General features: G+C 40.7%; 1 protein-coding gene across 3 annotated transcripts in view; it reads left to right on the top strand.

The window, feature by feature from the left end:
• Nucleotides 1-747: 747 nt before the first annotated feature.
• Unc5c (unc-5 netrin receptor C) overlaps nucleotides 748-12,372 on the top strand; it is a 358,852-nt gene continuing 347,227 nt past the window's right edge. Inside the window, exon 1 of one of the 3 annotated variants that reach the window (XR_012435622.1) lies at nucleotides 748-2,154. Coding sequence is in view for 2 of the 3 variants with exons in the window: in XM_074041403.1 (XP_073897504.1) it covers nucleotides 2,031-2,154 (124 nt within the window). In the remaining variant the exon portion in view is untranslated. The remainder of the gene's footprint in view (nucleotides 2,155-12,372) is intronic. The other 2 variants (XM_074041403.1, XM_074041404.1) reach the window with 2 other exon arrangements.

Raw genomic sequence — 12,372 nt, 5'->3', positions numbered from 1 at the left:
ACCCTGAAAATAATTACTACTATTAGACCCATTTTACAGATCAGGAAACAGAGAGATGCCTGGCCTTAGTGTTCAATATCATGCAGCTACTAAAACACTTAGAGTTGAACACATACCCAGACACCAGTGCCTACCCTCTTACTACAATATCACCTGTGGGAAGCTGAGGATGAGTGAAGAGATTTTTAAGGTGGCTAACAGAGCCTCAATAGATATTAGAAGTGATTAGTTTTGTCAAAGTCTTTGGCAATATGACCTTTTCAGGCATGTCTTACGCACTAGAGGTTTAAATGGAACTGAGCAGGCAGAATCAGAAAGTGTTAGAACTAAATAGGACTAATCAAATATTTCACTGATGAAGAAATTGAGCCACACAAAGCTTACCCAGCCAGGGTAACAATGAGTTATGACCACAGTCAAAATTAGACCTCGAGCTTCGTGTGTGTGTGTGTGTGTGTGTGTGTGTGTTCATGTTTGTACATGGTCGCTTTGACACCCAGAGCTTCATATTTCCCTAATACAGTATTTATTAGTTTAAAAATGTACTAATCTTAGGAAGGGAATTTTTCCTTCCCACAATGTTTGCTGTGCCACTGTAACTGAGTTGTTAATCCATTCACTTTCCTTTTGTCTAACCTTTCCTTATTTTACCCACCCATTCTTGCATTCCTCCTTCCTCCTTGCAACAGGAATTCGCAACCTAACCACCCAGACAATTCTTTCTGAATCATGGCAGTTTTAGTCCTTACACACGCTGTTAGGAATTTGGAAAATAGGTCAGAGGTTCCAACAACACTTTGACTATCTACAAATTTTGCTGTGCATTTTTTTTTCTTTTTCTGGGACAGTTTCTCCGGGTATTGCCTCATCACCCTTTCCATACTCAATCTTGCCAGGCACGAAGATGCACGCAAAGAAAGCACTATTGAAGAAGGGAGTATTCACTGCTCTTTTAGTTCGTGTTCCACTGGAAAGAGGTCACAAGCTTCTAGAGCATATAACAGTCTGACTGGGATGACAACCCAGATAGTGGGCTGAGCCACTGCAAAAACCTTCATGCCTTCTTCCCCATCACTGAGGACAAGTTCGAGCCCGCACTGGGCTTAATCAACCTCAAGACCAGAAGTCCCAGAACGAGTCCAGTCCCAGGCTTTGGAGGCGTCATTTAGCTGGCGGGCGGCAGACCACTGGACCCAGCTAAGTGGCCTGGGGCACGCCCGCTGCGTTCCCAGAGTCCGAGTCCGCTGAAGGCAGGCGCGCTCCCACGACCGATAGCAGCCTCTTCCCCGAGGTGTCTGTCACCACGGTGCCAGTGAGTAAACCAGCCGCGATCTCCACCTTCTGAGCAAGGCGAATATCTTGCTCCATCCTTGCTTATATAAGGCGGGCGATCGCCGTCTCTTACCCCACAAGCAGAGTTGGGCTGTGCCTTCCACGCCTCCTCGGCCAGCGCCTCGGAAAACCCTTGAGCAGCACTCTAGGAGGCGACTGTCCTTGGCCACTCGGCAGCAGCAGTGGGGCGTCTCTTCTCCCGCGTGAGAACACTGAGATTGGAGAGCCGAGCGCCTCACTGCGCCCAAGTCTCTTCCTTGTGATCCCTTCTCCTCCCACTTACCCCACCTCCTCCCACCCCCCTCCCCCGTGCCTGTGTGTGTTCCTCACTGGCGAGGGGACCCGGAGAGCAGTCCACGCTCAGCTCGCGGCGGAGCTGCGGCTGCTCTGGCTGTTGGGGGGAGCGGCGGTGGTGGCCGCCTTGCGCCTCGCTGGACTTCCCAAGTGAGCGCAGAGCAGCCGCTCGCGGGAGACGTCAGTTAGAAGGCACAGGCAAAGAGGGACCTTCAAACTCCTCCTCGGCGTCTCCTCTCCACCCCCTTTTGGCCCCTGCCCTTGGAGAAAGTGGAGTGTAGCGCTTGGTCGCCGTTATTTCTTCGGACTGCTTGGTGGTGCACGGATTCGGCAGCTGCCCAGCGGGGCTCTCGGCTGTGTGCGCGTCTCTCGGTGTTGATCCCCGCGGCACACCTCTGGCGACGATGAGGAAAGGTCTGCGGGCGACAGCGGCCCGCTGCGGACTGGGACTGGGATATGTGCTGCAAATGCTTGTGCTACCTGCCCTGGCCCTGCTCAGCGCCAGCGGCACCGGCTCCGCCGCTCAAGGTAAGGGGGTCCGCCAAGGCTCCGCGGCCACCTCCCTTCGCTTCCTCCTTCCCTCCTTCTGCCTCTCCTCCTCACTTCTCCTGGCTTCCTCAGTCTGTCTCGTTGCCCTCAACTGGAAAGCACTTTAAATTCCACTTTCCCAACTAGTCAAGAAGCATTGATTTGTTAGGGTTTTGAATTTGTCTTCCGAGATGGGGAAGGATGGAGTAGGGACGCACGGAGCACGGACTTGTATTCGTTTCTGAGCCTGTGGGAGCTTGGGGTGTCTGTTGCACTTTCGGCTCCGCAAGCGCATGTTGTTGCAGATTGTACACACTGAGGTTTGGCGAGACTCTCGGTGCGGATGGCTGTGTGGTGTGCCTTACGTGCACTCTGATGAGCGTGATGCTCAAAGGCTCCCCGCGCTGTGCAGTGGGGTGGCTCGGGTTGCAAGATCTTCCTTGCGTCTCAGCTAAAGAAATGTGTCTGTTACCGCCCGGGAATCCCAAGCGGCCGATGCCCCTGGGCTGCTGCTCTGGGCGCTGTGGAGATACACCACCCACCCGGACTCGGCTTGTTCCCAAGCCAGACCCAGGCCCTGGGTGTGCATGCCTCTTCACTTCTTCCCCTTGTGTCTCCCTCCCACCAAGCGATGGAGAAACTTAAAACCCCGGAGCTTGTTCAAACCAAATTTGCAACTCCCAGGGGTGACCAGCCACTTTATAACTCTGACATTTTAATTTAATGCGTGTGAGCCTTAAAATAAGTGTCGGGGAGTTCTGGGCAAGGCCAAGTTGGGAGAAGAGTGACCAGGAGGGAGTTGGAGGTGGCAAAGAACCAAGGGAGGCATGGGGACTGATTGCTTGGCTCCCTTTGGTCCAGGAGTTTGAAGTGGTGGCAGCAGCTCCTAACCCAGTAAGATGAGAAGGAGGTAGGGGGAGAGAACCCCTGGCTGTCTCCCAGGTCACCTGGGTCCCGAATCTTCTGGCTGAGCCCAGCACCCACCTAGGTGTTTTTGCCCAGTTGAGTGGTGGTAGCTGGCTCACGGGAGGCAGCGCAGCTTTTCCTGGAAAGGGTGGAAGGTGATGGTGGAAGGAAGCTTATTCAGCGATCACGGGTTCGCGCAACACACACACACACACACACACACACACACACAACTCCGTTACACTTCTTTCCAAATTAGTAGCGCTGAGGAGGCCCGGCCATGGCCCCAACTCCCTGGGTGATGCTCAGTCACTGGCTTTTCCTGACTGCATTCTCCCTCAGATCTGGAGAGGCTCTGGGGGCAAGGAGGGGTGTAGAAGTGGAAGGGAGCACACTGGCAAGGCAGTGTGGTCGGTGGTGCGGGGGTGGGGGGTGGGGGTGGGAATCTAAGTGATTAGCAAGGCTTTGTGAATTAGCGATCGCTACTTCGGGAGTAAATTTTCCTGCTGTCCTGCTAAGTGGCCAAGCTCATAAATCCTCCGTCCTTGCTCGCCAGATGCCTCCCATCTCTCCCTGAGGTTCCGCTCTGGTTTTCTTATGACACCTCCAGAGTGCATCTATCTGTCCATTTTACAAAGGAATCTCCACTGGGAATCTTACAATCTCGTAGATTTCTTGAATTTTCAGGCTCTGGGGGTGGAAGGCAAGGATGCTTAGAGGAGGCTGCTCAGAAGCATAAGTGAACAACCTGATGAATAGTCGTGGAATCAACCCTGTGACTCTCTGTGGAATTTGCCTGCTGTTATTGGGCGCACAAAGAACTAAGCCTTAGGGGGTTGGGGGTAGGCACCAGACATGTTGAGGGAACTGTTTGGGAAAAGGACAAGTTAAAGTCCCCAAAGATGCCAAAAGGAGATAGGATCCCTGGTGAGAGCTTACAACAGCCAAATTAAAAAGACTGGGTAGGAAAAGAATCAATAAAGATAATCAAACTGGAGACTGTAAGTGGATTAATATCGAAAGAAGAAGGGAGAAGAGATTAAAAGAAAAGACTCATAAAATAGAAAGTGTTTGCCTCTTTCACCTTTTTTCTTCTTGTAGAGCAAGCAAGTCAAAGATTGGATTGGTTCTGATTTTAAGTGAAGAAAAGAAAGCTTTTCTGCTGGGTGTGTGCTTTATTTAGTTTCTTTCGTTCTGGCTGAATAAGATTTTTTTAAACCATGTGGTCTGTAAAATGCTCTGTTCCACTGCTTTGATCTTTGTCATCTTCCGTGTTCCAGGACACCAACTCATCCTGTGTTGTCTGTGAGGTATCAAAAGAGGTATAAAGCACCAAACTCTACAGTCAGCTGCTGTCACCATCCATTTTCCCAGCCTGTTTGCTACTGAATCACTCTTAACACTTTCCTCCTGGAATCCCACCTTTCACAAAGGTCTGGTAGTCAGACTTTCATTTCCTTCAGTTTTTCTTCTTTCTCCTCAGTTTGCATTAGAACACTCACCCATGCCCTCAGGCTATCATTTCCTTGTTCTGATGAGTTAAAGACCCCAGTGGACTATGTTTATGAATGGAAGTACATATGCAATTAAAATAGGTAAGTTCGTATGAATGAGGTTTTTAAGCTGTTGTTGAAGTACTGGGAAAATGAGAAGCTCTTGAAAAATATATCCTCTTCATAGATAGAAAGGGAAAAAAACTAGATGCTTAAGGCAGAAAAATTGAATGGGTATTATTTGCAAATACATTGAGTTCTGTAACTGTGGTTGAAGGATAGACAGCAGTCATTTTAAATAGGTCCTTGGGAAATTCTCTAGGCTGTAGGCAACAACTTTCTCCTTTCGGGCTATGCTCTAATTGTTTCATTCAGGATTGCTGGGAACTCCTAGCTCCAGGGAATTTGTGGTGCTTCTGATTTCCAAGAATGAAAGATTTTTACTAGTGAAGGCAGTGTGTGTGTGTGTGTGTGTGTGTGTGTATGTGATCAGTGTGCTTCTGAATTTGTGCCTCTCCTTGTTTAAATATGTTTTATCTGGGCTACATAGCATTGATGTGCTGATTATCTAGCACCAACTAGTGTTACAAGTGTTAACACCTCCAAACTCAGAACAGAAAATTACTGAAGACTAATCAGACTTGGATAATTCTGTTATTTTTAAGTTTAATTAATAGTGTTTTAAATATGAATAATAATAAACTCCTACAGAATAGTAAAGAGTACTTTCATGCCTTTGTGCATGTTGATGTTTTACAAACCGACAATTGGTATTGATGACAACTGAATTACATTTTCAGTCTAGCATATATTTTTCCATTTTGGGGGCAAATTTGTAATTCCTTTTGGACATTTACAATAAGAAAAAGTAGGCAAGTTTACCTTTGTTCAGAAAAATAATTTTGTGCATTCTAACTTCTAGAATGCTTAAAAGATTTCAGAGGACAAACTTTTCAAGCAATTTTAAAACATGAAGAATCATAGCCAGGCATGATGGTTCACAACCCCAATCCCCGCACTTGGGAGATTGAGGCAGAAGAATCTCAAGTTCGAAGCCAGCCTGGGCTAAACAGCAAGCCCCCTGTCTCAAAACCCCAAAAGAACAATAATAAAATGAGGATCATTAGATTGAAACAGACATTTATTAACACTGAGGCCTCCTGTTGCTGGATATTGAGGGTTTGGAGTTAAACAAAACAACATCCTTCTTGAGAGTACCTCCCACTGTACTTTGGGAGCTGATTATAATCAGAATTCATACTGACCTATTTTAAGCAAACCCCCTAAGGATATGAAGGAGGCATGAGCTCTACTAGGCAAACCCTCTTAGCTTATTTAAAATTATCATTGAGACTTAAATATAACTGTTCTCTAATGTATGCTAGGTTCTCCAATTAGTGCAACAGCGAGCTATGCTCTATTAGGCCTTAACTGCATTTAGCACTTTTCTGGTTTAGGTCATGGCTTTGCTGGAGCAGCAGAGGGAGTCACTCTCAGAAGCTACATTAACACTGCAGACTGAAGCTGCTTCTGGAAGAGAATGGGGAGAATGGTGGGGGTGGAAATTGAGCCAGTGCTCCTGCCTTGCAGTTTTAGCCAAAATCTTTTGAAAACTTTTGTATCTGTGGCACTTAAAACAAACCTTCTCACATTTTTCAACAAATTGAAAGTTTATGAGCTCTGATGAAGAGAGTATGATATGAGAGGTAAAGTCCCTAACAATTAATGTGCACTGAGTATATCCCAGACTGTTTTCTATTTGTTAGTGACATGGAATTGAAAAAGACATCTCAGCCCTCAAGAAGACAGACTTACAAGTGTAGAGTATAATTCACTTTCTGAAGTATAACAGTGGGCCCAGGTTCAAGCATGTAAGATAGTCAGCATAGGTCAAGCCAGAGTTCTGATGCGACTGGCCAGGGGCAGGGAAAGTTCGAAAATTTCTACACAGTTATTTTTCTTTCTTTCTAGAGAAGTTGAGACAGGGTCTTGCTATGTAGCACAGTCTGGTGTCAAATTCCAAATCCTCCTGTGTCTGGCTCCAGAGTACTGAGATTACAGGAAGTGAGATTTTCCTGAATCTAAATTTGCATTTCAGTAGTGTGTGAGATTTAATATATTTTGTCTGGCTTTAGAAGGCACAAGCTAAGGGCTGTTAGTAGAGTATGCCCATTGAATCAGTTAGCAGAGGGGTTACCAATACTTCATAATCTGTTTCCAACACCTCCTAGCTGTGTGACCATGGGTAAATTATTTAACTTCTCTGTGCCTCAGTTTTTTCACATGTAAAATGAGACTGATGTGTACATAGGTCATGTTGGGATTGAATGAATCAATACATGAAAAGCAACTAGAGCCATGTCGAGCTCATGGAAATAAATATTATTCCTTTACTGCTAATTCTGTAAAATCCTGGCAAAACCTGAGACAGTAAAGGAATTAAAGGTCAATAATTTTGAACTAACAGTGAGGATAATTGCAGGTGCTACTTCCCCAAAAGCAACAAATGGAGCTTGCTAAGGAGATGCCTTACATGATCACATTCTGTGGGCAGCCTGTTGGCAGCTCATTCCCTTCCTTGGCCTCTTTTCTCCATTCTATTCTTGCTGGGAAAATGAACCTGACACCATTTCTAAACATGCTTCTGTTAAGGCACTGCCAGGTAAGTCCTGGCAACAATCTCTACCCTTGTCTTTCTACCTTTACAAGGACTGTTTAAGATAAGTTTTTATAAATTCATACAGACTTCTACAGGAAAGAAAATGTCACCTCCCAGGGTTTCTGATAAGGGTTTGGAGGAAATGAGCCCTTTATGTGAATTCCAAAAGCATTAATAAAAAAGAAAATAGACAAAAGTAAGTAACATGTATTCAGTTAAGTCTAAGCACTTAACTGAATACACGTTAAAATGATACAAAGAAATAGGAAAATCAATTGATCTGAGGACAAGGAAAATTCACCAGTATTTTCATTTATTCAAATTATATTTGCAGTAAAAAATTGTGGTATCATAATTTAGGACAGCATAGATAATGTAGATAATATAATGCATGCAACATATAATTTAAAATTTTTTCATACAATTATAGTAAACATAGTCATTGCTACTCCTTTGCAGGTTGCCTTCTAGCAAACTTTCAATATAAAGCTTAAGATCTGTAGGAGCTTTTATGTTATTTAGAGTTAAGACAGATCTTTCTCCTATGAAACTGTCATACTTCTTTTAATTATTGATAACTTGGTTCTGTACTCAGCCCTAAATCTCTTCTCCCTTCTCTTTCTCCTCCTTCTCCTCCTCCTCCTCCTCCTCCTTCTCCTCCTCCTCCTCCTCCTCCTCCTCCTCCTCCTCCTCCTCCTCCTCCTCTTCTTCTTCTTCTTCTTCTTCTTCTTCTTCTTCTTCTTCTTCTTCTTCTTCTTCTTCTCTCTCTCTCTCTCTCTCTCTCTCTCTCTCTCTCTCTCTCTCTCTCTCTCTCTCTCTCTCTCTCTCTCTCCCCCCCCTTAAACCTATATATGGATTCTTCTTTGATTTCATTACTTATTTGTGTTTGTTATTCTTATGTATTTGTTGAGGTCTACATGAATCTGAAGCCTTGGATATTGTTCCAGTATTGCTCAATTCAAGGACATCTTACAGAAACTCAGTTCAAGGATGTCTTACAAAAACTCAGTGTAATTTTTTATGCTACTTTTTTGAAGTTAATTGGCCTTGAGCAATATTAAAACAATAATATTTCCTTTCTTCTACTTCTTAAAAAGAAATCAGCAATTGGCTAATTTATAGTTTTTCTTGTAAATATTTTTAATTTCAAAATTTACAGAGATTTTAACAAAACACATTTTATACTAACACTTTTGTGAACTAACAAGATCTGAAGTAGTGAATTTTTTATACTCTCTACCTGTTTAGAGAATTCAGAAGAATGTCTGCCTTCTCATGAAAATCTCAAACATAGATAATGTTGCAAATATTTAGAATTTTTATAAATTAAATATTAAAAAATGTTGACCTACAATTTGAGGATTCTTTTTCAAAAGTTTGAAAGCTGCAGTGTAATTTCTCATTGTGCTCATTTGCTCTCTTCTACAAAGTTGCTCCTTTAGTGCTGTATAATGAAGATTTGAAATACACAGAAGAATGTACCCAATTTTGTAGTTACCTGCAATATATCTAACCTTTTTCACAGAGTTCCTATCCCTAATGTTATGGCAACATTAAATAGTTTATTATTTAGAAAGTGAGCTGTACCTTTTGAAAGTACTAAATATGCAGATATTAGTCCTTACATCAGTATACCTTTTATTAGCAGTGAGACATGACTAAAAAGTGCTTTGTGAGGCAAAAGTGAAGTATACCATCTGAAAACTCCAGTGTTTGGGGAATGCCCTCTTTTAACTAAAAAAAACCCACATCTTATTGCCACCATAGCAAAGGAATGGGACACTGAAGGGAACGAAATGAAATGTCATTGTATTGGCACACCTGTTAGAGTTCTAATTTTAATTACTAGGGTTCAAAATAATCATTTTAACAGATGATATTGATCCAATTTAACTCCAGTTGCCAGCCTTATGTATTTTAAAATGTTGCGAGGTTAGGGGTTTTATCTTCATTAATCATTTTGTCTTGTGTATCCTGTGGCTAGTTTCATTTCTCAGCAATTATGAGAGCTATAAAAACACCTCATAGAGATGAACACATATTACCTCTTCTTCTAACTAAGGATGCTGGAGAGAAACTCCCTCAGCACATTTAACAAGTTTATTGATGAATGCTAACATTTCTCATTTTTAGTCAATGCCTTAATTGATTATTTAATCATGGACTGCCTGAACCTCTATAATTTATTGTCCTCTTTTTTCCCCTGATATTTAGAAGAAAAGCTGTAATAAGAGCATTTCTTTGCAATAAAACAGATTAGTGCTTGCATATTAAAATGTGTCCGTAGTCTCCTTGTAAGTGCAAACATATCCTAGAAAAGAAATATAGGGGTTTTTTTCTCCCAAACTCAAGAAAACAGATGTGTAATGACATAAAAGATTAGTTTAGAAGTATGCCATGTGTATAGAAAAGGAATCATTTTAAATTAATTCATGACATACCTTCTCTTTGACTATAGAAATTTAGTGCAATATATTAGGATACATGGTACAATAATACCTACTTATAATTACAGGCAAAGTCAATTCATCCATGGGATTAGAATTAAAAGGAACAATTTTGGACCATTCTGTTCTCTATGAATTTGCAAGTTTATTACTTCTATTTAAATTGTTATAATTTTTTTTGCAATTTCAAGCACCTAAAAAGTCCTCTTAACATCTAGTTTAATGAGCATTCTTTAGCAGATGTTACTCTAACTTTTATAGAAACTAAAATACTAGTCATGACAACAGCACTGTGGTTCTTCTATCATATGTGATTTTCGGTGACCTGTGTTATCTCTAATCAAAATCAAACAAAAACCTAAATTACTTTCATAACAAAATTTTAGGATTGCAAAGACAAAATAAATAGTGTTGATTTCACTTTGAGGTTTATGTCTGTCTGATATATATTGACACTGGGATTTAGCTTTGGGTAAAAGGAAAATGATATATTGTATCCTCATTGAATAAAGAGTTTGTCAGATATACACATTGTAGCCACCCAGTGGAAGTGCTCAAGTTTAGCAAGCAACAATCTTGAAATAATTCTAAATAAAACAGTAAGTATATTGGCTGTCATTTTCTTCAGAAACTTCTGCTTTGATTCTGGATCTCCATAAGATAATGAAAGATTATAATCTTAAAAATGAGTGAGGGATCTAGTTCAAGAATTGAAGGAACTGAGACTTTCCCTTACCAGCTTATCACAACCATCACCCATAGTGATGCAGCATAGTGGAAAACAGAAGCTCATTTCAGTAACTGCTCTCAGAAGTTGAAGAAAAACAAGCATGTTCAAATGATTCATTATTTGTGCTGTGCAGAATAGAGACCTAAGATCAGTATTTCATTGTAATATTATTCAACAGACTTCTGACTTGAAACTTTTATCTAAATAGTGTCTTGATTTGCACTTACTTTAGTTAACATGGCAGAAGAACTTGAGAAGTATTTTTAAGCTCTCTATTTGTAAGAAGTTAAGTTTAGATTTTTTTGGCCCCATGTAGGTAAGATGTACTTGTTTGAGAAATCTAGAATTAAATCAGGGCTCTATGAATATCCTTCAGTGATCTTTATAAATGAATTTCCACTTACTGAGCTACTCTGTTAAACTTTGTCATTAATAACAATAAAAATGTCCTTTCTTAAGGTGCACCTGTTCATAAGGAATTGAATAACATTCTCTTAGAATTATATGGTATCTCTTAAGGACAACTGTCCCCAAAAAGGATTTAAGTGAAGTTTATCATTAATAGAATTGTAGCACATTTTGAAAATGTCACCACAGTCTGTCCTTATATATTGACTGAAATAAATATTTATTTTTATATTAATTTATACATGAATAGAATTAAAAGGACCACAGTGGAAAAAAAAGTTATAGTTCACTTATTATAACATGATTTTTAAAAGGTACAAAGATCTAGGAAAAATTTTAACAGTAGGTTTGTTTCCAAGATGGCCCGGGGAAGGGGATTATACTGCATTTATTAAAAATGATCACACGAAAGATGTACATGTCATTTTTATTGAATGAAATAATAACTATGAAATCACTTTCTGGGATGATGTTTTCAGACTTACTCTTAATGAAATGAAAAATTATGAGGAGTAGACAAATACAGTTCAATAATTCCCCATGGGAACATACTTGTTTGTAATGAGTATGTGTGTGCACACATATGTGTGCTTGTGTGTGTGTATAACTGCTTTTGTTTTAGAAGGAAGAGTTTGTTTTCAAATATACTTGGAAATATCATCAAAACATAAATGGAACCTATCAAACAAATTGTTTTTATTCATAAAAAAAATTCACAAAGGTAATTGTAGAAGGACATCAGATTTAATCACTGATTTCCAAATGAAAAATTACATCTCACCTTTCTGTACAAAGTGGCCCTGCTTTGGCCAACTGCTAAGTCATTTCCCTAATGTACAGTAGAGATGTGTCTATCTCATTAGCTGTGAAGGATCTGATAGAAACGAGTTTTCTCCTGTCATCCTAGTGTTCTCCACTTTCACTAACTTACTTCAAACATGTGGAGGAAAGTATCTATTGCTTTCCTGTAATCTTATAGTGGACTATAATTCATTAGTCAAAGAAAAATGTCCACTTTCATGCATGCAAGGGTAAAATTCTTTATCCACTCCCATGACAGTCTCTCTCTGGATGTTGTCTTGGAGGGTCCATATTCTCCTTGTGAACACCCTATGTGAGGTGACCTTCTATGTGAGTTGATGGAAGGAGAAGTCAGCTGTGTTGTTCTTCCCTTACCAGAATTCAGTAGTGGTTTATTCTAACCTCTTAATCAAGTGGAGTTATATCTGATTTTCTTGGACTACCTCAGTCACCATATTGGTGGCTTTATTTCCAGGATTCTCCATTTTATCCATTTCAAGTTTTTTTTAATAGACAAAGGAAATTAACTGAGGAAAGGAAAAGGTTGTTACTAATGCAAGATTGTGTAAGATTGTATGGAATATGGTGCTACTATGCTTCCTTGCTTATATTCCATATTATAATAATATTAATGTAGACATATTTACATGATAAGTTAATATATAGATAAATAGTAGCTACTGTCACATGTTTTCACATCCTTTGGCATTTTTGAACTAGGATTTTTAAAGTATGCAAATAAATTCTAGAATTCAAAAAAATGTTTTAGATGCT

This window comes from Castor canadensis, chromosome 9, assembly GCF_047511655.1.
Source record: "Castor canadensis chromosome 9, mCasCan1.hap1v2, whole genome shotgun sequence".
NCBI classification, from domain to species: Eukaryota; Metazoa; Chordata; class Mammalia; order Rodentia; family Castoridae; genus Castor; species Castor canadensis.
Note: the sequence above shows the minus strand (reverse complement) of the source record. Positions and strands in the feature narration are given on the sequence as shown.